At 37.4% G+C, this 25,986-nt stretch overlaps 2 protein-coding genes across 2 annotated transcripts; one reads left to right on the top strand and one right to left on the bottom strand.

Moving 5' to 3' along the window:
* Positions 1-3,256: 3,256 nt before the first annotated feature.
* LOC117307431 (protein phosphatase 1 regulatory subunit 14B-like) lies at positions 3,257-24,709 on the bottom strand. Its single transcript, XM_033792181.1, has 3 exons — positions 24,373-24,709; positions 6,683-6,799; positions 3,257-6,045 (listed from the first exon to the last, which is right to left on the bottom strand). Exons 1-3 carry the CDS (start codon positions 24,622-24,624, stop codon positions 6,004-6,006), a joined length of 411 nt encoding a protein of 136 aa, XP_033648072.1. The 5' UTR covers positions 24,625-24,709; the 3' UTR covers positions 3,257-6,003.
* LOC117307420 lies at positions 21,774-24,222 on the top strand. The gene is made up of 3 exons (XM_033792169.1): positions 21,774-22,221; positions 22,391-22,504; positions 23,036-24,222. The coding sequence occupies exons 1-3, from the start codon at positions 22,188-22,190 to the stop codon at positions 23,359-23,361; spliced, it is 474 nt and encodes a 157-aa protein (XP_033648060.1). The 5' UTR covers positions 21,774-22,187; the 3' UTR covers positions 23,362-24,222.
* Positions 24,710-25,986: the final 1,277 nt, after the last annotated feature.

Here is a 25,986-nt window from a genome sequence, read left to right as displayed (position 1 = left end):
GTGGTCTGGGCGTATGTACTGACAGATTTACCCAAACCTTACAGTGTTGTGGTCCACCATATCTCAAAATGGCTTATACAATTGGTGGTGGGTGATAGCCTAGGCTATCAGTAATAAATAGTAGCCTAAATTGTATTTGCATATTACGGCAATACCGTATCCCCTAGTTAGGGCTTCTGGCTGATTATCACAGCGCCCTCAATTTAGTTGCCCGTTACTTGCTCATTGCATTTCATTTCTGTCGGCTGTGACCCGCCACTTGCCGCCTCAATTAGAGGAAATGCAGTAATGGATATTGTGACATTATTGTACCAAAACTTGCCGGCTCCCTTATCAATCTTTCATTTTTGTTCATCAAAAGGGGTTTGGCGGTCTCCATTATAGTTTACAGATGGAACCTCTAAACTATAGGGCGGGGTTAATATTGGTCTAACTCTTCCAACCTTAACGTAATCATTATGACTAGGGTTATAGCTATTTCCTTCATCTAGGGTACATAAAGATCGGGGAGGGGGATACTGAACTCAAAAAAATAAAAAGTAACACATAGACATTCCTTTCTTTCTGAAAATTTATTGCTGATCACTGTGTACTTATTTTTGCCTTACTTAATATTACACCGACATTACCATTGATAAAAATAAGGATTTAATGAAGTTAATTCCAGGCCCTCAAAAAGCTATTCAAACATTCCTAAATTAAAAGTTAAAAGTAGAATTTCACAAGCCAGTGACAGAAACAGTTTTTCTGCAGATTGTATGCATGGATTGTTTTGGTTTCAAAATGATAATAATTGAGGACAGACAACGGTCCGTATGTTTTGTAGGGTCACGTTGCCACTGTCAATTACTACAGATCACAGATTAAAAAAGGATCAAAATCATCGAATGGTACTGTGTTTTAAAAAGCCTGTAAAAATAACTATTGTCTTTCTCTGGTGTTAGTTTATCGGCGTTTCGCAAGTATTTTTTTAATTCCACACAATAACGATATGAAGAAAAAAAACAGAAAATAATTATTTGTCTCACATATTATAGTAGAAATTCTTACAATTTAAAAACTGGTAATTTGTGGGGCAATTATACAAGTATTCAAAAGTCACACATTACTAGATTCTATTATTTACAAACTACAGGAACCTGCCCTTTGTAAAAATCAACAAGCTTTATTATTACTTAATTTTCGATGTTTGGAGACAGAGAGCATTTATTTTCCCTAAACAGCCACAAAGATTTTTAAAAGGAAATCCAAACTGTTCACAAGCACATAATCAACTTTACGTGTATTTATCTAAAAGCAAAAATGCTGAATAAAGTTAACAAAACATTAATATAGCTCAAGAAAGATACAAACAATCATAGGCCTACAATCACATCAGTGAGAATAAACAACATAATATTATTGCTATCATTATAGTACGTCAAAGATTTTGAAATAAGCACCAGGAAGAAATGCCCAATGGCAGACATGGAATGAAATTTGAACAAAAAAGTAAATTATTAACTTTCAGATGATATTTGGGTCAAGTTCGTTTCGATGTAAGTAATAATGACCCCCTTTAAAAACAATAAATGAAAAATAAAGTTTCAACATCTTAAAAACATTCAGTAAACTATAGTGATATCACAGGTATTTCAGTTCCTATCCTTAAGTTCAATTTTAAGTTTCAAACAATAGAAAGACAGAATAAAGGGAAAGGGAATCAGGGCCATGGTTAGGAAAACAAGCTAATAAATTTCTAAACAAACTATGCTCTTTTGGGAGAGGTTAAAATCTGTTTTTAATATTCAACAAATCTTCACACTTCCATTTTGGAAGTTGTAATATTAATTTAACTGCACTTTTAAAACAAACATCGAAATAGTACTATATTATTTCCTTGTTTTAATTTCTTCATTGAAAAGCAAATTGGTCCTTCAGTTAGTTTTCATGATTAAAATCATGTTGTTTGATTGCATGGTATCTTGATGAATATTCATCAGAATAATTAGTTTTTTACATTTATGGGAAGTGAGCCTTTTTACAGTTACAAGTCAGGCCATGAATTTTACCCTTGAGAGAGTAAGGCTATTGGCATTTCAATTGGAAAGTCTTAAAGTCTATGGGCAACTGTTGAAGGGACACCAAGAGCTGAAACCAAGGGCAACAAAGGACATGGCGGCCTTGGCCACTGTGTAATTCCAGGCCTAATTCCAAGTGTAACCTTAATTCCAAGTGGCTTTGAAATATTCCAACCTTTTTTTTTTTAAGATGGCATCAATTGAATCCATTTTCTCAAAGTCATTATTTGTGTTTGTACAAGCATAATTTTTTTTTCACAAAGATAATCACCATGCCTTTATCAAAAGTAGATAATGAAACAAACAAAAACATCCAATTAAAAAGTACCAAAATAATTGACTTAAATCAAGGTGAACTAATTAGTGTGTATTGAACTGTTCCACAATTATCTTAGAAAAATTAATGTGACAGCATTTAGAGAAGAACAATTGAAACAGACACACTACAAGTACTTCATGAGGCCTTCTAATTACTATAATGTTACATCACATAACATGATCAATTCTTACTTGAGGGCCTACATCAAAATGTACTATAGGTAAATTACGTGTGGTGACATGAATTCGCAAATAAATATAAAGGAAAATAATTAAAAAAAAACTAATAATAAGCAAACTAACAAAAAAGCAATCGACAAAACGGAAAGCACATATACTATTTGACTTAATATTCAGACCTAAATGTTCCCTGCCATATCCTTGTTGAGTTGCTGAACAGGCAACCTATCAACACCTACCCAGGTAAACACTGTACATAATAGAGTAACCATGCACACAGGTACAGTACAGGTGTATGTGCAATGGGGTTCTGTGCAATGATGCAGTGTAGTACGGTTCGTGGCTGCATCTACCGCTCTTTAATTGATGTTTCACCCCATGGAAAATCTGAGAGGCCGAAGTTCATATTGAAACCACATCAGTCTTTAGTCATACGCATACATGTGGGGTAGGATTAACAATGTCATGATCATATACACGGTCAAATTTGTTCACAAACAACCTATGGAGTCACATGGCTTATGTGGAACACAGACAAAAGTAGCGTATTTGAACACCCAAACTTGAAAAACAAACCCAATAAAAAGGGGATTTCATGCGGAAAAGTGAGCTCAGTGTTCTCTAATTCGGAATAAATTCTGTCCTTACTACATATCTCTCCGTCTTCTCTAAAAGAAGAAGCTTAGGCTACCCCCCCCCCCCCCCCCGCACACAGTGGAAAACAAATCTCTTTAAAATTAAAATTAAAAATGGCAAGTACTTTACACTGAGAGGTATCTGTGAGAAGAAAACAAAATCGGCACAACATTCAAATGTTCTTGCCATATGAACAACTGAAGCTAATGGCATTTTACAGCCAGTACAAGTCTTTTAAAAGTACCTGGAGGTAGAAATTCTGCTTAAATATAAAGTAGAGAAAGTCCACATCAGACAATGGGTTCATAATCATTTAACCCCCATTAAGATTTTAATGATAGGTTAAAATAATACACACAAAAAACCAATTCAACAAGCACCCCAATTAACACCCCAACAAACAAACGACCAAACAAGGAGGGAAGTTAGACAAGGGATCTCTTTGCAGAAATCAGAGCAATAAAATAAGTTTTTAAATAGAGAGAAACTGAAGCTTTTCTTTTATGGTAAATGAAAACTTTCTCTGAAAGTATTCCCCATTTTTTAAAACATGCTTAAAACATATCAAGAAGATCAACTGATAACTCAAAAGCATAACATTATTACTCTGTACAGCAAAACACTAAAATTTAAAATCACAAACTATTATCACACACACATAAACTGTATCTAGTATAAGTACACATAAAGGCATGCAGAGACTTTTAATAAAAAAAAGGTCTGTGACTGTGACAAAAAAAAAACCCAAACATGCGACATGTCATGGCCAAGCAGTTTAGTGCATCAGACTCAATTTCTGGTAGTTGAGTCATCGGGGTGTGGGTTCGAATCCCGGTGATGATACTTGTGTCCTTGAGCAAGACACTTAAAGATTGCTTCTCTTCACCCTGGGGTTAATGGATACCTGTGGGGGCAGAGATGGTCCTTGTGATCGAATCAGCTTGGTGCGCTACATACAAAGCAGCGCAGGCTGTGCTTGTACTTCCTAAGGGGTATTAATAACACTCAGAGCGCAATGATAATATCTTCCAAATTGCACTACATAAGAGCCGTTATTATAATTGGCAAAAAAACACCATTATTATTCCATGAGTATTGATTCTAAGGGAAACCGATGTTAATAAAGCACAGAGCAATGACAGAGTCAAGGGCAAGGTACTTTTCCCATGGACAGTGCAGCTATTTGATGGAAATCTATATCATTTCAAACGGCACCAAGGCAATCACAAGAGGAGGCGATTCTTATGTTGCCCTCTTGAAGTATCAGGCCTGGGGTTGATTTCACAAAGACTAAGGACAAAATCTAACTTAGGACTAGTCCTGGGAGATATTGAAAATTTAAGGCTCGTCCTAACTTGAGATCAGACTGGTCTTAACTCTTTGTGAAACTCACCCCAGGTTTGCATTGAAACTCCAATAAAAAAAAATTTGTTTTGGATTGCACAAAATGAAACATTATCTCTTTACCGATACATTGCAAGTTCACAGCTTTAGGATCTTGACATACACAACCAAAAAGCCAACAAACCCCCCAAGTCGTACAAGAAAAAAGAAAAAAACTCAATGAAAGAGCCGCATCCAAACTAAAAGACTCAACTTCACCGTTAAAACAAAATATTGAATCAAACAATACATAGTCTCTGATTCCCTGTTTGGAATTTTTGTGACAAACTTCCCTTTGTGTACCGTATCAAATGACAGTGTCATTTATTATTCTGTCGCAGAGCGAGAGAGAAAAAATCCAAAAAACCCCCCCTTTTTTTTATATAGTACTGTGACACAAGTTTTAAAAGCAGATATCCCCTTGCTAAAATTGTACATTGATACTCTCTTGTCGATGTGGTGCATAAACACATTTGGAATGCAGATACTAGTATCAATCTCCACTGATAGATTGGACATATTTATTTAGAGAAAAAGATCTGGGCCCAATTTCATGGCTCTGCTTACCGTAAGCACAGAATCGGCGCTTACCGAAGCAGGGAATCCTGTGCTCACGGCAAGCGTATTTCACGGGTTAGCGGCAAATTTGGGCTTCTGCGCGTTTGACTCCACGATACTAGGCATTCTATGCTTACAAGGTAAGCGCAGAAATTCGGCGCTAGCATGTCAAGCGGGGAATCTTGATCGTAAGCGCAGAATTCGGCGGTAAGCAGAGCCATGAAATGGGGCCCATATTCATTTTCAGGTCGAACACGGGATATTGACTAGGATGGTTTTTTAAACCTTCGAATCCATCTGTATAAGCTATGTAGCCCTATTTTGTCACTACCTTTGTTCAGGATGCCAATCGGAAGTCTGATTTGATAAGCTTTTGGATGTGCTCGATGTCATTTGGATAATATACAAGCTACACATGTACATGTACATACATTACAAAAGGGGCTTGGAAATAATAAAAAAATTCATGCACACACCAATTCTTCAAGCTTCTTATATGTACAAATTACATCAAATGTTGCGCATTGGATATCTGTTTTCTGCGACACTGTAGCAGACATCATGCATTGACAACTTCCTGACGCCATCTTTGAACAACAGAAACGCACAGCACACAAGGTGGGCCAATGAGCAACCTTCAAGTGACATCATCTGCATAATGACTACAATTCTGTGTAAATTACAAGCGAGATGTGCACAGAAAACCAGAAAACAAAATCCTCGTTCCAGCTGGCAAGATTCTCAGATGCACCATGGATGTATATGTACACATGACGAACAGCTCATCTTGAGGTTGTGACACAAGCCTACTTTCATGTTTCATGTTGCTGCGTTGAACTTGGCTGACTGATGCACAATAACACGATAACTACAAAACTTCTATTTTTTGTAATAACTCTTTTATGAATGTCTGAGGAGAGAAGAAGAAAAAAAAACAGACAAAAATTTATAATAATGAAAACTTTCAAGAAATAACTAAACAGCAATCACAAGAGCGTGCTGTTTCTATCAACTGATCCCTTGATGAACAGAAAATCTCACCCTTGAATGTACCTCACAATGCATACATATTGTACATAATGTTTATAATACAGTGTTTGTCTTCAACTACTGTATGTCTTTATTGAGATTCTGTACACACAAAACTTTAACTTGGAGCACAGCTTGTATTAGTCTTGGTGCAAGACATTCTTGTCTAATTTGTCAACCTCTGTGGTATTACCATATGCCCCATACACTCAACACCACACATGTAGGCGATCTAGAAGTTTTCCAACATCGCCCGCTATCATTCGATACTAATGTGCGTGACGAGGAGAAGTGGAGTGGGGTATCACGATAGTTGCGTGATAGTGAATAACAATGTCTTGCACCAAGACTAAGTTAATATTGGTAAAGCAAACAGCCCCAGATTTACATTATAGCAAATTAAAATGTGAAGATACGAATTACAAAGTTTTCCTCAATGCTTTAAAGCTTGTGGGAGGAGGGTCGAGCGAGGGGGGGGGGGGCTTTTCAAACCGTTACTTTCAACTGCAAATACTCACCTCTTTAGGTTTCCTTACGTCTGAAATAATATCTGCTACAAATTTATACCGGTTTAAACCTTCTCCTTCTTCTAAAAGTGCATCGATGTCTATTTCTACAGGGTAATCTTCATCTTCCTGTGAAGACAAAAAGAAGAAATAAAATAAAAAATTAAAGAAAAAAAATTAAATAAATTAAGAAGAAAAAAAACCAGCTCCAAAACGAGCGACATTCATATACCAGAACATACAATAAAGAAATCTATCAATTGATTCAATCAAGGCACTCTTAAAATAGATTTCATAGTACATGTTTTATACTCTGTTAAACACTAACCACAGGTTGATGCCATTGTAAATGGAAAACCAGTCTGCACATATTTTCTTTCATGTTTTTCTATCAGAATAGCCAAGGCACTTGTTATTCTTCATTGGCTAAAAAAGAGCTGGGAAAGCGATTCACATGAATTACTTTGCAATCATTTTCAGATGATTGGTTTTTCAATCTGCTGTTGATAATAATGGGAGCTGGTACACATGTACAAATGATTGGAGCAGTGAACATGAACCTGAGTTCAACCAACGATTGTCAACATCTAGTGCCCAATTTCAAAGAGCTGCTTATACAAGTATAAAATAATGCTTAATATTTGTTTTGCTTCAAAGTAGAACTTGGCAGGATACTAGTCATATTTTGTGCATGTGTGTTGACAAGGAATTTTGGCTGGTAACCTTATTCTGGTAGAAAGCAACTTTGTATGTATGCCTAAAGCAGGAACTATAAAACTAGGCCCTGATGTGCAATCAGGGGTGGATTTCACAAAGAGTTAAGACTAGTCTTATCTCTCGTTAGGACGCGTTACTCATCCTAACTTAGGACTTGCCGTATGACTAGTCCTAAGTTACCACTAGTCCTAACTCTTTGTGAAATCGACCCCTGGGTCTTGAGGTTACCTCGGTTTAGTACAACATCAAGGCAACGACAGGGCACACTTGCACAGAGCTGCTTAAGTACAAAAATCATCTAAACAACAAAAGCTGCCAAAACATAGGAATCGAACTGCCTCTAGCTACCGGGCAACCTCGGTAGTCTAGTTGGTAAGACACTGCTCTAGAATTGCAAGGGTCGTGGGTTCAAATCCCACCCGAGTAACATGCCTGTGATATTTTTTCACAGGACTCTGAGAAGTACTGAGTATACAGTGCTAACGCACACATCGGTATATGGGTAAAAACCAAAAATTAAAAATGAATAACAAAATTATGCTTAATACCAGAAGGTAACCAGACAAATACATGTAGCAGAACATTTGTAAGCATTTTTTGTTTGCTATTGAGCCTTATGATATATCTTGCTACCCCACAATTCAGTCTTTCAGTGCTGGACACACAGATGTTTGTTTTTGTACAGCTCCTTGCACATAGTGACAGATTTAACAGGATGGAGTGGCTCTGCCAGTTCAGTCAATAACCTCAGTTGATCTGTTTGTTTGTATTTGGTCATTCTGTATGCGGCCATATTGCCCCCAGGTTAATATTACACAGGGTGTGACTTTTTAAAATGTGTATTTTCCCACCACAGACCTCATGCTGTTAAGGCACCAACTGTCAAAACAATAGGATGGTGATAAAGGCAACAAGTTCACTTCTTACTTATTGTTTTAGGCCTACATCCAAATAATATGAACACAAAATAGAAACTTATGGACGAAAAAACAAAAAACCAACAACCAGACCCTGTTACCCTGATTCCAATCCTGAACACAAATATTTACAAACCAAAATACAAGTTTCTCTTTCTACAAATTGTGAAGATGTATATCCTGCAATGAGCTTTTATGAAATATAAAATATGTTCTGAGGTACTTTTTCTTTCCTTTAACCTGGAAATGCACACTATGTACAGTGCATGTACAATTACATCTGGCAACGAGACATGAATTTCTATATGTCTCCTATATCCACGTAAACCCGACAAATGTTCTACATCATTTGTAGCACATAATGTCTTGATTTGTAGTGAAAATGTACTTATGTTGATTCAAATGAAATTTTAATGTTCCGGTTGAGAGTAATATTAATTATAAGATATACATCTCCAACAGTGATACCACTGCAGAGACAACAAGCTGGGCACACAGTCACAAACACCATCTGTTCATTCAACATTCCTACTGCATGAATTCGCCAAGACAGTATGTTGCAACTCCTGCTGCATCGTCTTTTCTTGGAAACGAAGCACAATGGAGATGAAAAAGAAGATGTCACCAGGCTGCTCTTCAATGATGAAGAAAGATGAAGAGATTACACCTCTTACAATTGAGACAGGAAGTCAAGGTTAAATGCTGGGTAACTTTTGGTAATTGTCAAAGTCTACATCGACCGTTGGCCATGTTGATGTATCCAAACATATGCATGAAATAACATTTGGCCTCAAATGGTCATCGAAGTTGCAAGAAAATAATGAAGAAAACAGGAACACAACACCCTTGTTGCCTGGAATTGTGTACTTTCAGATGCCTGTAAAAAAGGCTTCATGCCTGATGCCTTACACAGATTCAACTTTTGGGGGTGAAAAGGTACCCCGTTCTCTTTCTCTTTCAAAAACTACATTACCTCAAATGAGGTTGACAACAATGTTTTATAATATCAACTACTCTCAAGTGCTCTTTACCAAGTACATTTTAAGGTCATTAACTTTTGGAGTAATAACAAGGAGTATTCCCTGCCTTTAAAGAGAGATCAACGACATAGGGCGGAAGCTCAAGACTGAAAGAATTCGGACGGTAAAATTTATGAATAGGAATGAGCGGAAAAACAGGAAAGACATCAATGGGAGTGGTGTTTAGATAATTTAGGAGTGAGAATGCAAAGTCAGGAGAGACCTGTGGACGGAGGAAACTCAAGCTTGTTGATGAAAATGATGATACATGTGTACATGTATGAAAAGTTCAGTTGGTTCTGAAAAATTGGAGTGTCAGCTTACAGTGTGAATTGTTCTACAGTTCCTGTTATACATGTACGTACAGTAATGACTATGCCAGGCTTTTGTTAGTGGTCAAGCTTGAGAGATTGTGTATCTGGAAACCAGTGAAACAAAAGTCAGGATGTTATTGGTTTGAGTCAAACCTGAGTACCAGAGTTAAAGGTAGGGTCATACTTTGGTAATGACCCTCCCCCCCAAAAAAAAAATATTATACATAGATATGGCAGATATATACACTGTGTACCAAGCATGATCAGCTGTTGAACTTGTGAATGAAAGGGTGTCGCTTCTTAACAGTGATTATGCTCTACCCTTTCAGACCAGGCAGATTGAGTTGAATCAGGTCAGGGAAGGCACTTTCACATGTAGACCACATGGTACAAAGAACATTATTATTATTCCAATTTTCTTCATTGTTGCCAAGGCTCACTGACTAAGTGATGACTTTGAAAATGACACCACTGCATTTTCCCCTCATATTCAAAGTTTGATTAAAATTGCCATCTGGTCCTTTTTGCCCTTGCTATGGTATGATAAGCAGTAAGTACAGCACTGTACATTTGCATTTTATCTCAATACCTACATGTAGGCTATGTATTGTAAACCTGCAATTTCAAACGCTGGCACAATATTGTGCCTGAATTGTTCAGTACTTGTGTTGCCCAGGCTAGCATAATGTACTCGTCTATCAACACTTCAGGTCAATGATGGACCAATTAATTTGCTTTCTACATCAATAATACCAATTTGTGCACAGTCCTTTGATAAATTAGCCTCTTTTGTTATGATAGCTTTGCACTGTGCACTTCAAAGTTCAATGGCAAATGATAGTATACTGTTTTTTATTCTCATAATAAACTGCCAGTTTGGGTTTCTCAGATATAGGCGTAGACCATCGTACCTTTGTTTTTGCAATGTTAGTTTTAAATGACAAGTCACCAAAAAACAATCAGGTAATGTTGTTCTCACCATGTTTAGTTTGACTCAGTGTACTAAAAATCACATCCAAATGAATGTTTATGTTAAAACCCACTCTACACAAACACAATACCATGATCCTCTCAGCGTGTTAAAGACCATTAATTTCTGTATAACCATCACCAGACTGTATAACCACACAATTAGGCCTATGTAAACATGTTTGAAAAACAAATCTGAAAATGAAATTTGATCTGAGAAACATTGGAATGTTTTTTTTCGGGACATGTCCTTTCTTTAACCTTTAAGTGGGCCGGATGTTGATTCTGTTTGTGGTTGCTGTAGTAGAAGACTAGACATTACAATGTTGCACTACTCACATTCACAAAAAAGACATTTTGAATAATCACAGTTCATCCCTTTTTTGATTTTCGTCAAGCAAATACCACAGATTTGTGCTAACACACGGTTTAATGCATGCCACGGCTTTTAATAATTGATTATTTATTCTCTGGTCACACCTTCAGCTGGCTGGCAGTAACGCCAAACACGCATTTCCTTCAGAAGCTCTGGTGGCAGCTGTTGCACAGCGCACACTGCCAGTACAGAGTGGATGGAGTTTGCATACGTACACTGTAGTACACTGCAAATGTAGTGTTCACAGCAATAAGGATCGACAGGCAACGATAACTAGATGCATTAACCTGTATATTTGAAACAGTTTGTCCGATGATTTAAGTTTTACTCAACTAATAAACCAATCAAAGTACATAATGGCACTGTCATTCAAATTCAGATAAAGAGGAAGGATACATGTAGCTAAAGATAACAAGATGAGGTATACCTAAGCAGTGCACTGTCAGATGATTTGATATTGCACACAAATATTTAAGCTACATGTAAATGGCGCTGTCATTCGTTTCAGAATGGAGATAGAAAGTAAACGATGAATATACAGATGTACACTCCATAAATATTTGTAAAGACTTGAGTTGAAAGTTAATAAGTGATTTTTCACTGTTCAGAGCGGAGTCCCAGCTACCAAGCAACAGCAATTAAGCCATTTCTTTTCAACCCCCCCCCCCAAATTTTCCAGTGCTTTTTAAAAACTTTGCAAAATGTATGTTGATAACAACTGCCAAATGTACTAACTGATGTACGTTGTCTTGTCATCCTTCTCCCGAAACAGTGGTCCTCTGGCGAGATAAAACACCCCAGGACCAGTCAGAACTCTATCCAAGTTGTCTGATTGACTACATGTAGGTAGGAGCACAATACTGAAAAGTATCTCTATTAAGAATGGACGATTAAAACTGACGAACTAGTGAAATGACAAGCTACAATGTACCATGCCCTGTTGGCTAGCACTGAAAAAATTAAAGGCAAACCCTGTGTGTGAGGATGAAATCCATCAATCAAACCAACCAGCCTAAACCAAAGGTTATGTGAAATTGAGTCAAGGTGCTAGACTAAAAATCCGCACTAATAGTCCTGCTGAAAGACACTAATTAAAAGTAATTAAGCTTCACAATCTAAAATGTAGCTGTACACAAACATGTATAACAGTTTGCTGGCTAATTTGTCCAACAAGCTGCCAGAGCACATTTTGGCTATATATTTTGTTTGTGTACGAATATATTGACCAGAAGGCCCGTGGAGAACTGGCAATTCTTTAAAGGAAATAAAACAAATAAACACAATAAAACACATCCAATACAATTTCAATGTCAACCTGAATCGAAAATGTATTTCTCACAGCCTTGACAATACAGAGAGTAAACAAGCCCGGGAGTCTTGTAGCAAGCTGCGAGGGACAACTGTGTCGATCCATTATCCATTGATGTTTGGTTTGTATACCTGAGCGGTCATTCACAAAGCACAGATAAACTATGATTCATTTTATATTTTATATCGAATCCTGAATCTAGATGCACAACAGTCATACAACAGTCATGCAATGGGAATTCGTCATGCATTAATATTGCAAGTCAGAAATCCATAGAAACCATGAATTACAACCCGGAACTATAGACAAGCCCATGTATACTAACACTACATATTTGGCAATTCCACAGGAATTCTTGTTTTTTTCTGAAGGAAAAAAATCCCCAAAACCCATCAAGCTATGAGTATTTACACAACGTTAATGATTGGTAGTCATAGAAAATAAATTATCTGAATGTTTACTGATTGTAAGTTTCCTTTGAGTACCAAACCTCAAGACAAATAAAATATCCATGGTTCTGAAAACTTCTGATACACACTTGGTGAGAAAATAGCTTTCCAAGATTCCCAGAAACGAAGTACTGTTTTCCCAAGTTTTGCTTGGGAAAGTGTAAAAACAGCTTCTGTTTTTATACTTTCCTTGCAACTTATACCAAATGTATGTCAAAGCACTATACAGCTTAAACGTACAATACATAGGTAATTGCAAGATGCTAATGATATGAGAAAAGGGTTACCAAGAAGTAGACTTTGTATTTTTCCATCAGAGGGTTTAGGATCCGGAAGATTTTGTGGGACGTCGGAAGATCGTTGTCAAATACTTCGTTGATTGCAAAATCCGGGGGAGTCTGTATTGTAGCTCTGTATTGAGAATGAAAACAGGGTTGCCCTTTTTCCACACTCAATTTTTGTTGTTCACCAAGTTCAAAATATGTGGGTAGTTTGAACAATGATGTGGTTAAAGTTCAACAAAACATGTTATTTTTATCAGAGAAACACAAAGTTTAATATATATATTAGATATGAAACATCAAACACATAAAATTGTATTGCAGAAAAAGGATATCAATATCCTTTTTCTGCGCATTTTTTATCACAATTCTGAGAGGATGAGTTTGCTTGCTGTATGTAAAATGTAAACAACTATTGTATTCTGTACCTTGACAACAAAATATGTACAATCTTGTGAACTATACCAATACAGTCTTGTTGTTGTGTTGTGTACACTGAGTTTCCATATATTTTGCAACATGTTTGGCCTTCTGTCCCAATGTGATAAATGACAAGCCTCATCTCTTTTCAATCTTTAGGGCTCAAGGAAGTCAGGAATGTTTGACCCCTGAGCAGCTCAGCAATGCTGAGGACCAGAAACATCACTCCAGCTTTTCCTCAAGGAATTAACTCACACAATCTGGCCGTCTTTGCTCTTCAGGGCTTTTTATACAGATTGAAATTTAAATGGTGCTCCATTTAGAATACTGACAAATGGAAATCATGCTAAGATTAATTGCAAACATCTAATGGGTTTAGTGTACAGAATGCCATCTGATGAGAACATTTATCTTTATAAGCACATTCATTGAAAAGGATATCTGTCCAAAAATACAAACGGCAGAAAACACCGTAAATTTCATTACACAAGCCTGCCATGTGTTCTGTCTTTGCAAATTGTTGAGGTTTCTAAAGTACATGATACTGTTTAAAATGCCATAGTACCAAAATCATAGCGTAATCAGCATATTTACACGCAGTGCTATTATTGATTAGGTTAAGTTTAGAAAATAAGCAGCAGAACACACTGCAACAGATGTGGTGGATAAATGGCAGATGGCAATGGATCTTTCATGGCAAGTGGCTGCGTTTGCCAACACATTTATAACTATTTTTGTTGGTAGTATTGTGACTAATAATAATAAAGGGTACATTCTTCTAGGGTGTCGTAATGAACGCTGCTATTGGATCGAGCCAAAGGTGAGGTTTATAAACAGCCGGCCACCGCCAGTTATCAACCACAAACAAGATGTGGAGAACTACTCTTTCCCTCCTAATTTGTTGTTGCTATTTTACATTTGTTTGAAGCCCCCTTCCCTTTTCACGGAGACATCCAAAATAAAGTCTCCATCACCTGTTTCAGATACCAGCTGAAATGAATTGTAATGTCAATGAATGTCCACACAGTATGTGCACACATATTATTACCACTGTGTTCCAATTTTAATGTAAAGGTTGAGGTCAAAGCTTTACCTTTTTATTGATACCAGTAATACATCAATACAGACTAAAAAAATAAAATTAAAAACTGAAAAAAGTGATTTGAGGTTGATGTACCTTTCATAAAAGTGTTTGTGCTTAGTACTTGAACAGTAACTGTAGGTGATGATAAAACATGCAAAGTTGCTTTTTGGTGTGTAACTTCTTCAATACAATTAAGTTCAACCAAATTGTGTGGGTAAAACCAGCATGTTTAGACACAGAAGAGGATTCATTAAAAAAAATTGTCAGAGGAGAGCTACACTTAAGAAAGAGGACACTTTATACAAATTGCCTCCTGGTAACTGTATGCCAGTGTTTTAGCTAGGATTTGAAAAGTGGGAGTGCAAAATGAAAAACAGGGAGTGCAATATTTTTAGAGTCCAAAATTTGTGTGCGAAGCACACAACACGAGCGCGCAGCGCGAAGTCCCTTACGGCCGGGGTCCAGGGCCCGCTTAAGGGCCCTGGGAGCTCTGGGTACTTTAGAAGCTCTGTGGTGGTCTCTGATGCATTTCTGACACCTATTTTTCCAGGTAGAAGTGAGCTACTTTTGTGTGATTTTTCCTTTTTTTAATTTTTATAATAGGTTTAAGGGAAAATAAGGAATGTAAAGCTCAAACAATTTTGGGTTCGCCTGCGATTTTGTTACAATTCCGGAAAAAGAAAGGGGGAAAAAATAATAGTAATAATATTTTTTTTTTTTTTGACGATCTTATCCCTTATTTCTGCCCTTGAAAATGCTTTTTTTTTCTCACCAAAAACCATTTTTATAGGTTCTTGATTTGAAATTCGGTTGTGTAAAAGAAATTCTTTTGCAATTAAATGTTTGTGATTTTAACGATCCGTCGGCGACGCACATTTAAAAAAAAAATATATATAGGCCTATATATTTGGCGAGATCGATGTGTTTTTGTGAAAGAGGTTGTTATTCAGCATAGGGTATAACTGGAACGAGGTTGAGATTAGACCCCAAAATAGAAATAGAACCAATGAAGAAAGCACGTCGTCCGGACGTACAGTGTGTTCGCTGGTTCCCAATATATCTTTCGCTGGTTGTGAGGAAATAACTGGTACCAGTTTACCATGGCCTGCCGGCGATCTCAGATTCGTGCCGCGCCGCTCATTGGTTCGTGTGCAAACCTGCACGTACACAGTACACAGTACACATGGTGCAAACACGTGCATTGTTTTTTCCGTAGACTTTCAAAAGTCTCCACACGTGTTATCTTTGCTGCACCAGCAAGCGCATTACACGCAAACATTATTGAACCGTACCACTATAAACGAAGCAAGGAATGAGGCAAGTTTATACATCTGTCGCTGCTGCTGCATGCATGCGCGATGTCAGGAAGACAACAAGCCGTAAATTGGGCCAGCTGCTGGACGGCAATTTATTGTTTAGGTGCCGGTATTTCATGAACGACGTGTGGGGATCCGCGATAATAACAAAAGGTAAACTTACATTGTCTGACTAGAGAAGAGGGATTAGAGAAATCCAAATGTATACCCCCAAAAACCTACCCCCCGAATTTTATAGCAAATTCACATCGCACTCGGAGACCACAATTTTGAAAGGAAAAAAAAACGGAATTCCGGTTTAAACCGGAAGATTCTCATGCCTGATATCTAGATTACACAAACGTATAATTAAATAGTGCACGGCTAGATTTACACCGCCAGGCCGTGCTTGAAAAAATAGGCCGTGATTTCACAAAACTGGCCGTGCAAAACACGGGTGCACGGCTCGCTAGCTAAAACGCTGCTGTATGCATTGATCTACTAAGAAAAGAAGCAACAACAACAAGTACGCTCGAGGCAAAATCTCTATTGAATTCGCAGCAATCCAATTCTGTACTTGTTGCTAATAGCCCCTCACAAGAAACCAGTGAAATCACACACCATTGAAAAGATTAGTTTAACACAGTCTGGAGGGAAAGTCAGTTTCATATGTCAACACAATCAATTATTTAAAGTCTAAGAGACCTTTGAATGGGTAGATTTGTTGACACTTTGTCTGTGTATACAACAGGGATCATGCATAAGGAGTCCTTAAAGGAAAGCTATACATTTGGTAATCACTTTTAAAATTTATGGCAATAGAAACTTTTGGTTAGAAGCCTTTTGTACCAGTAAAGCATTTTTAGAACCATTTTACTTCAAAATACATGATACTAAAGTGGTTAAATATACAAGTATAAGTTTTTATGCCCCAATTTTAATCCGAGGTCAGTATAAAAAGTTTCCCAGATTGCGTACTCTGATGACAGATTATTCTTTCTGCTGTGTGGACATTATTTTCCCCCAGATTTATCTCAAAAACCAGAACACTTTTTGAAATAAATTGTTCACATGTTGGATTAATTGTATACATTTAAAGATAGGCCTTCTTGCCTTTTAAGTACAACCGCATTGGGTCCATTACACATGGCATTTTAGTCTGAAGGTAACCACTGAGCAGTGTACAAACTAAAGCATTCCTTGATCTAGGATCAGAACAAAAATTCTACAAGCGTCAGTTTTGTATAAAAGGTAATGAGGAAGTAAACTGCACAGTACACGTTCCTTGTATGAAACTATTTGTTTGCTTAAAATCAGAACTTAAACATGTGCAGTGCTTGAATATCTGCAATAATATCATTGAATGGAAGTTAACCTTCAACATGTTGCCCTAAGTTTTAGGGTAATATGCCTTTCATATGTGATAAAAAAAAACTTGTTCTCAGTCAGTTTGATTGCGTCACAGTTGAAAGGACAAGCGCACCAAGGCATCTCCTCCTGTAAAAGGCACCTCTAGGAGAAAAGGGGCACCAAGGCAAATACCATGGGCAACAGAGACAATTGCCTCCAAGTCTCAGATCAAACTCATTAAAAAAGAGAGAAATCTAGCAACAAAGCAATGACTAAAATATTCTCCTCAGTCTTGTATGGTAGGATCATCCTGTTTTTCAAAAACCAACATCCCTTTATTCAAGCCACAGTATCTTGATGGATCTTGTAGAGGGGGGGGGGGGCGGCTCTAGTCTGTGCCTCAAGCAAGGATGTACATTCTCCATTGATCAGTGTAATCATTTACAATGATCACATCTGGTAAGTGATTCTCCACTCACAACAGACTATCAGGACAGCATGCTGATGTATTTTTGTATACAATATCGGATTATATTTCCTGCTTTAGCGCAGTATTTATGGCCTCCAGGGCTACATAGCATGGATTATGGAATAGATTGATATAAGACCAACCTAAAAGCACTGGACATCTTTGGTAATAGACCCTTCCCATGAAATATGTAAACTGCACACAGCACGTGCGCACTAATGTTTTGGTTGGCAAAATGAGGGAACATCGCGCTGTTTTATACACGGCTAATGGTTGCGTGACGGAGACGCGATTGCGCGACTCTATGGCGTTTGCCAACCAACAGGGTCTGTACGCATGCGTGAATGTGATTAGCATATTTCATGGGAAGGGTCCATTGTCAAAGATCAGTCTTCTGACTTGGTGTATCACAACATATAAATTATAAATAAAAAACCTGATAAAATTTGAACTCAATTGATCGTCGAAGTTGCGAGAGAATAATGGAAGAAAAAACACCCTTGTCGCACAAGTTGTGTGCTTTCAGATGCTTGATTGTTCAAAAATTACTTCTTTCTCAAAAACTACACTACTTCAGAGGGAGCTGTTTCTCACAATGTTTTATTCTATCAACAGCTCTCCAATGCTCGTTACCAAGTAAGTTTTTATGCTGACAACTATTTTGAGTAATTATCAATAGCGTCCAGTGCCTTTGATGCACAGCATCATAAATCTGGCTATTTTACTCTCTAGGCACGTTCAGACAAAACTACAAGATCGTGACTCATCTTCGTGGCCATCATCAACTCTCAATGTGGCATGAATTGATTCATACTAAATTATGAGGGGAATTTTTATTACTGGCTTATAAATTGGTATCATATGACAAACTTGCTATCTCATGAAAAGCAAATCTAGGCCTACCGGTTTATTTATTTAGCCACACAGGTTTTATTGGTGTGATTTCCCTTCAGGTCCGTTTTGATGTCACACTGTGATAACACCTTGCGAACATCCTGGTGTGGAGGCTGACTTTTTGTTGACAGTTCCGGTTTGGGAAAGCAGACCAGTCACCAGTGGTCTGCATTGAAAACCCTCAATTTACCAACAAGTGGATTTTGAATGTAAATGTTTGTTGCTAATTGGTTGAAAGAGTTTAATGTCAGTTACCAGGTGACAAAATCTAATAAGTTTGAATGCAGACTCTAAAGTAAAAAAAACAATTGTCCTACACTATGAATTTAGTAATGTGTTTTTAATAAATGAAATTATACATTTTTTCATAATATGACCAAATGTTTTTTTTTTGCAGCGTGGAACTTTCACTGGATCATCTCTAGAGAAAATATTCCATTCATTTTACAAAACTATTTATTTTCTGCTGTTTTTTTCCCAGGAGGGTTAGTAAGACCATGGAGGTAGAAATAGTAAGACTATGTACACTATGTGAGTATCCAAAACTATGTGAACACAAATTCATGTACTGCTGTTCACTTGCTACATCATAAAATTACTGGACTAGCGTCAGTGATGAGATTATTTCAAGCCCACAGGTTAACAGTTAGTGAGAATCCATTTCCTTTCAATTTAAGAAAATGCAGACTTTAGGATAATGGACAGGATGCATTCAGGAAATTATCAGAGAGGTTGCGACACATGTTGGTTCTACATTTATAGCACTGTAACTTCAACAAAATGGCCGGCCACAATATTTAGTAATAAACAGCAACAGCGCAACAACACGCTTGGCCGATCTTCATTATTAACCTCTGAAACTTGGCGGTGTAACCAAAAATACAGCATTTGTCTGTCGTTCAAAGACTTGTTAGCACACAGCCATAAAACAGCGAGCTTCAAAAGATACATTTCTGAAAAAATATCACACTCTGTGCTTACGTGTGCACTGTACCATAACTGAGTTAAATAGCACCGTGCTATTAATTTTTACAGTTTACAATAAAATATCTTATTGAATAAAACATCTGCGATAATTCCAAGCTTGAACATGTCTTGCGCTAACTTTTTCTTTTGACTGTTCCTATGAGCTGATATTAAAGCCATTGGACACTTTCGGTAAACAGTGTTGTCCAAGGGCCACACTTTGTGTACCACAACTTCTATATCAAATAACAAACCTGTGAAAATTTAGGCTCAATCGGTCATCGGAGTCGGGAGAAAACAACGGAAAAACCCACCCTTGTTTCCGCGCGTTTCGCCGTGTCATGACATGTGTTTAAAATAAATCCGTAATTCTAGTTAACGAGAATTTATATTGTTTTGCTGTTTTCTCAAAAAGTAAAGCATTTCATGGAATAATATTTCAAGAGAAGTCTTTCACCATTGCCTTCTGTAAACCCTGTAAGTTATTTGTAAATCTGTGATTTTTTTTTTTTTTTCTGAACCGAAAGGGTCCAATGGCTTTAAGCCACTGCCTTTTAATACTCAGAGCCTGCATCACTTTTGATCCAAGCATCAGATAACAATTTACCTTTAAAATCAAACTGAATTATAATTTCAGCGAATATCCAGCCGGGCCACCTAAAGGCTTTTAGAGCCAAGTTTGACTAACAAGCAGTTTCTGGATAGTATTTTCACGTCAAGCTGTGACTAACTCGAGCCCTGTTAATTAACATACAATGTAATTGTAACATGAGACAATGTTTTTTCCATCATGAGAATTTGAGTGAGACACTTGATTTGATAGATTTATGTTAGATTATTACTTTATGAACCCTTCCAACGACACAGTTTCAGAGCTGCCATGGGAGGTTTTGTGCAAGTATAAGGTAGATTATATTCAAACTTACACTCAGCATACGGAAAATGTTTCCTTCCATAATCAGGGAGATTGTCAATTTTGTTGATCAGAGCATCAACATTCGATGCACTAGACCAGTCAGCCACATTGTTACAACAATACATGCACAAATACTGCATTTTCTTTAAAATGCAACAAATACTTATATGATGGCATCTTCATTTCCAGTCAATGCACAAAATAATCTATAGCAGTAAAAATATAGACTTGATTACAGACAAAGAATAAACAAATTATAATAACAGATATCAAGTAACAGAGTACAGGTCTGATACTTCACAGAGGCAACGGAGGCGATTGCCTCCGTTGCCCCTTGTCATTGCCTTGGTGCCCTTGAAATGCTCCAGTAGAAATTTACAATTTCCTCATAGGGTACCCTTTGCCAAAGAGAAATTACCTTGGTGCCCTTGCCCTTTCAAAAATGAAGCATACAGCCCTGAGAGTACAATACAACTTTACAAGGAAAAAAACCAAATAAACAGTCTGAATAAAATATTATGGAAATTTAATGAAGTTATGGCGGGGACCGAAACAAGCAGGGCTTGTCGAGTAAAGAAAATAAGCAATTTTAGCGATTACATAGCCCCATATTGCAGGCATGTGAGTAACTATCCATAAAGAAGAGGAAAAGAGAAAACTGGGCAAGAAAAAAAGAGGAAAAGATAATACTCCTATTCTTTTGTACACAGAAAGTGAAGAAAGGGAGAGGAAAATCAAAACCAAACAGAGGAAATCAGCTTAGAATAGGAAATCTCACATGCATGGTATTGATTCAAGGGTTGTGAGAAGCACAATACAATGCACTGGATTGATGAATGACCAGATGAACAAACACATAATAGGTGAACTATGGGTTACACTTGCACCACTGACATAGTAAACAAGCAAATTGTGGAAAAGTTTCCGTATGGCGCCACCACTTTTTCATTCGATATGAAATAATATAGTATCTTATTTACCTCAATGAGATATCCCTTTTTGTAAAAATGAGTGAAAAAGTGGTGGCGCCATACGGAAAGTTATCCCAAATTGTTTTGAGGTAATTATTTTAAGTAGGCCTACTATTAATTATGGCATGACCTAGCGAGATCCTTTTTCGAAAGAGAACTCCAGGTGCGTAAACTTGAAGGGCATAACGTTAAAAATATTATGTTGTACGTGTATGCATGTCACTCCATGAAGACAGAAACAAGTACATGTAACATCATTGGCTCCTGTTTCATTTCAGTAAAAATATATTGCTGCGCTTGTATCAATTCAATGGAATATAATCCAAATAAATATTGCAATTTATACTGTCATCATTAACTACTTGTATGATTAGGCAGATCACTCTGCGCGTAAACATTTCAGCCGACCATGCATATTCTCACACGTACAACGGTCGGCACGGTCGAATGTGAAAAGATTGGTACAGATCAAAGTCGTTTAAGGGAGAATTGGATAATTCAATAAAGAAAACAATTACATTACTAAAAAATATAGACTTCCCCTGTGTTTGTCTGCTCATTTGATCCAAATTGGTAAAGAAATATAGATTTTACAGTAGTTTTGGGTTACTTAGTTTGTCGGTCCGGCGCGCAGCGACGGCGCGTGGGAGGGGAAAAAATACCACCTCGCAGCTTAATCCCCCCCTATTCTCTTCTATAATGGACGATTCCGGAGTGAGTCGGTGACGTAGGGACCCTGTGAAGCTATTTTTAGGATGGGGAAACTCTACTCTTGATGCGTACGTTCTCGAAATTTCCAAAATGGCGGCCAGTAGAAGCGGGAAACGGCGAGCAGGTAAGCCACCCGTTTTTTCCCTATATATCTCAAATATGAATACTTCTATATTAGAATATGAAAATAGACATTCTAAAGTTTGTTATGATGTGCAGATTGTTGAATTTCGTTATCCGTTGCACTCAGTAATAGCGCTCTAAAATAGGACATGTTTGTTTTGTCAATTCAGAGCCTCCGGCAGCAGTTGAGTTCAATGACCAAGCGTTCGCGTGCGAAGTTGATCATATCTCTGGCTGGACATCAGACGAAATTGACCTGTTGCTTACGGAATACAGCGTTCCAGGTAAGAAATAAACACTTTCCTCAATTTTCAAGATAATATATTTTAATAATATCGTTATAAAATTACCCTCTGTGTAGATTTGTTGTCTAAAATCAGAGAGTAAATTTCGGAAAGTTAAGAGAAATAAGTAATTCAGGGCGGGTGTACAGTGAACGTAACGTCTAAAAAAATGTCACGTGACACATTTATCAAGCGGTTGACCAATCGGATGTCGCTATTGTCTTGATCAAGGCTGTTCCATTTATTGCTGGTACTCCGTATGGTCGTGGGAATAGTTTGTCGGCTTGTTTACATTTTGCAAAGTTTTGATTCAGATTGATCATGGAGTCTAGTTTATTGCTCTATGGATTGATAAAGCTCTGTGATGGAAAGTGGCTACATATTCCTAACAAAATTAATTTAACCCTTTTGAATGTGCCTCTTTCACTCACTATTTTTAACTGTCACGAAAAGAGAAAATATGCCCCAAACAAAAAATGTAATTTATTTTTTATTATTATTATTATTATTTTTTTTTTTTCTTTTCACCAGATCATTGGAATGGAATTCTGACCACAGCATTGTTGGAGACAATCAGATATCGTATTGAGCACTCGACCACCAAAAGCTACAAACATGATTTCCCACCAATATTTTCTGCCCTCAACCTCAACTTGCCTACCAGTACCAACTTAAATGGACTACTCCAAAAAGTACAACGACATGTAGCCAAATCAAAACGAACCCACACCACAGTAGACCTCCTCCAAAAAGTGCCTGAATTTGCAAAATTGTTGACGTTTCTCATTCTCTGTATGAGATGCACCAGTATAATGGTCTGGTTTGCAGTTGTGTGGAATTCTCAGAATGATGTATGAAACCATGTAAATAACTACAATGTACTGTAAAATAACAAACTTTCATTGTGCCAAGTTTCATGGTTGTAGGTGCTTGCGTTAACCCAGGAGAGTCTCACGCATTTTTAATAAGGTAATTTTGCGTACAAAATGAATAATAAATTAGGCTTATTTGCATAATGGCGTGTAAAACTTTGAAATATACACTTTAAAATGAATGTCTATACACAAACAAGAATTGTGCCAAGTTTCATAGCTGTAACTGCTTTAGTTATCCCAGGAGAGTCTCACGCATATTAAATTAGGTAATTTTGCGTACAAAATGAATAATTAATTAGGCTAATTTGCATAATGGCGTGTAAAACTTTGAAATATACACTTTAAAAGAAATGTCTATACACAAACAAGAATTGTGCCAAGTTTCATAGCTGTAACTACTTTAGTTACCCCAGGAGAGCCTCACGCATATTTAATTAGCTGGACTTAGTCATTTTTGGAACATTTTGGGGTTTCCCGTTATGGAATTTTGGATAATGTGCCATTTTTGGTGACCGTAAAAAAAAAAATTCAATGTAATAGAACCTCCATTTCTCTTTTGCAAGTAGGTTTGACCTGTGTACTATAAGAAAAGAAACACTAACAGGGTTTAAAATTGAGAAAAAACAATGAAAACTTAAAGGAAAAACTGAAAAGAAAGCATTTTCCACTTTTTGCCCGTAAATGGTTAAAACAGGTGCTTTAAACAATAAACAAAAATTTGCATAAAAAGAGAATCGAATGTCGGATTTCAATTTGCTTTTCAGTTCTTTGTTTCTTTTATCAAGCTAAATCATATGAGACAAACTTTGAAGGCATTGGCAGAACTTTGAAAAATAGTGTGATCTGCCTAGTATGATATATTCACTTCCATTCATGCCACCACTTGTAAACCCATCCTAAGAGTAAAGACAGAGCTCCACCCTGATAAAGACAAATTGATTTCTATTACAAATTCATGATCGACAACAACAACAAACAACATGAATTGTTTACCTCGCATTCATATAGTATTCGCAATTGGCCATCCATCCATTCCTCAATGTTGAGACGTAATCTCATCTGTTTTCTGTTGTATTTTGCTGTGACGTGAATGTTTCTCTTCTTAGTCTTGTCGTCTGGTGACATTGGTTTTGAGGAGGAATTCAGCTCCATGGATACCTTCCTGGCAGCATCTTGAGAGGAAGTCTTCACTAAGGGCGGCTGCCCAGTGCTGTTCGGTCTCCGAGACTCACCTGTTGTCGCCATTTTTATTGCATTAAATCTGCTGTCGATTATTGACTATTTTTATACGTCGTGTGTGTGTGGTGTGTGTACGGTTGAATGTGAATGCAGATCATCGAGGCGCACTGATGACGCCGTGTCCATGATACGGCGGGATAGACCGTGTGGATATAAAAATAACAGACACAACGGAACCAGCCTAGTGTGTGTGCAAAGAAAGGGGGCGCCCCACGGCGGTCGCCTCAGTTGTTGCATCTTATGTCTTGGGATTAAGACCATAATCTAATCATTCTTCTACAACTGACTGGGAAGGGATTATAAAGCCAAACATCTCCCTAACGCATTTAATTCGTTTTGTGATGTTAGTGCTTTGGGTTTGGGGAAAAGCCTACACATATATTCAGCTACTTGAAGATGAGCAAGCTGTCTTCAAAATGAGATTGCCAAAATTCTCAACTCAAGTTGAATAATCTCCACCCCCCCCCCCCACCGTCACACCCTTGCTCAGTGTAGCCCATCAAGATTGATTTTGGATTATCCATTTCCAAGAAATAATGACATAGGCCCATCTTTCCATCCACAACATTGGCAGACCCCACAAGTCCCATAAAAAAACAAGTCTACATAATTTGATAAAGTTCTCAATGGTCCGGTTTATTTATTGATATAATATATGGAATGAGTACTCTCAAAAACCAATGAAATTATTTATTACCCCTTTAATATTGATTTGTGAAAAAGTGTAGATTCTAGAGATGTGTACTGCCTTCTCATAGATGGCAGATGCTTCCATCGTGTTTTATATACAGTGGAACAACCTGGGGGGGGGGGGGAGGGGGGGGGGCAGGGGAGCGATCCCCAACCTTTGCTAAAAACACTTTCCCCTCCCCAAATGAGATCACAAAAAATCCACAAATGATTGTAAAACATAAACAAACTCCCGATGTCTTCCCCTCTGCTTGCCACCTCCGCCCCAATGATGTCTGGTGATAAACACACAGTCCATCTGTAACAAGTATGACGATTTTGCTGATTTTGTTCTGCAAAAAGATCTGGACCTTGTTGCCGTTTCAGAAACATGGCTGAGACCAGACGACAACTTAACATGTCGTCAGTGTACCCCTGCAGGCTACTACTTTCATCACATCCCAAGACCTCACAAGACTGGTGGAGGAGTTGCAATACTGTACAGATCTACTTTATCTGTCTCTGTGAAAAGTAATGACGTCCAGTACACAACTTTTGAATCTCTTCATGCTGAAGTTTCCGGAAACTCTAAATCTGTTCGCCTTGTCATTGTATACAGACCTGAAAGAGATTCAAACGGCCAACATGTGACTTTCTCAAGTTTTCTAAGGGAGTTTGAGAATTTAATTTTGGAATATC

Source organism: Asterias rubens, chromosome 1, assembly GCF_902459465.1.
Source record: "Asterias rubens chromosome 1, eAstRub1.3, whole genome shotgun sequence".
Lineage (NCBI taxonomy): Eukaryota > Metazoa > Echinodermata > Asteroidea > Forcipulatida > Asteriidae > Asterias > Asterias rubens.
The sequence above is the reverse complement of the archived record's forward strand: the minus strand, read 5'-3'. Positions and strand labels throughout refer to the sequence as shown.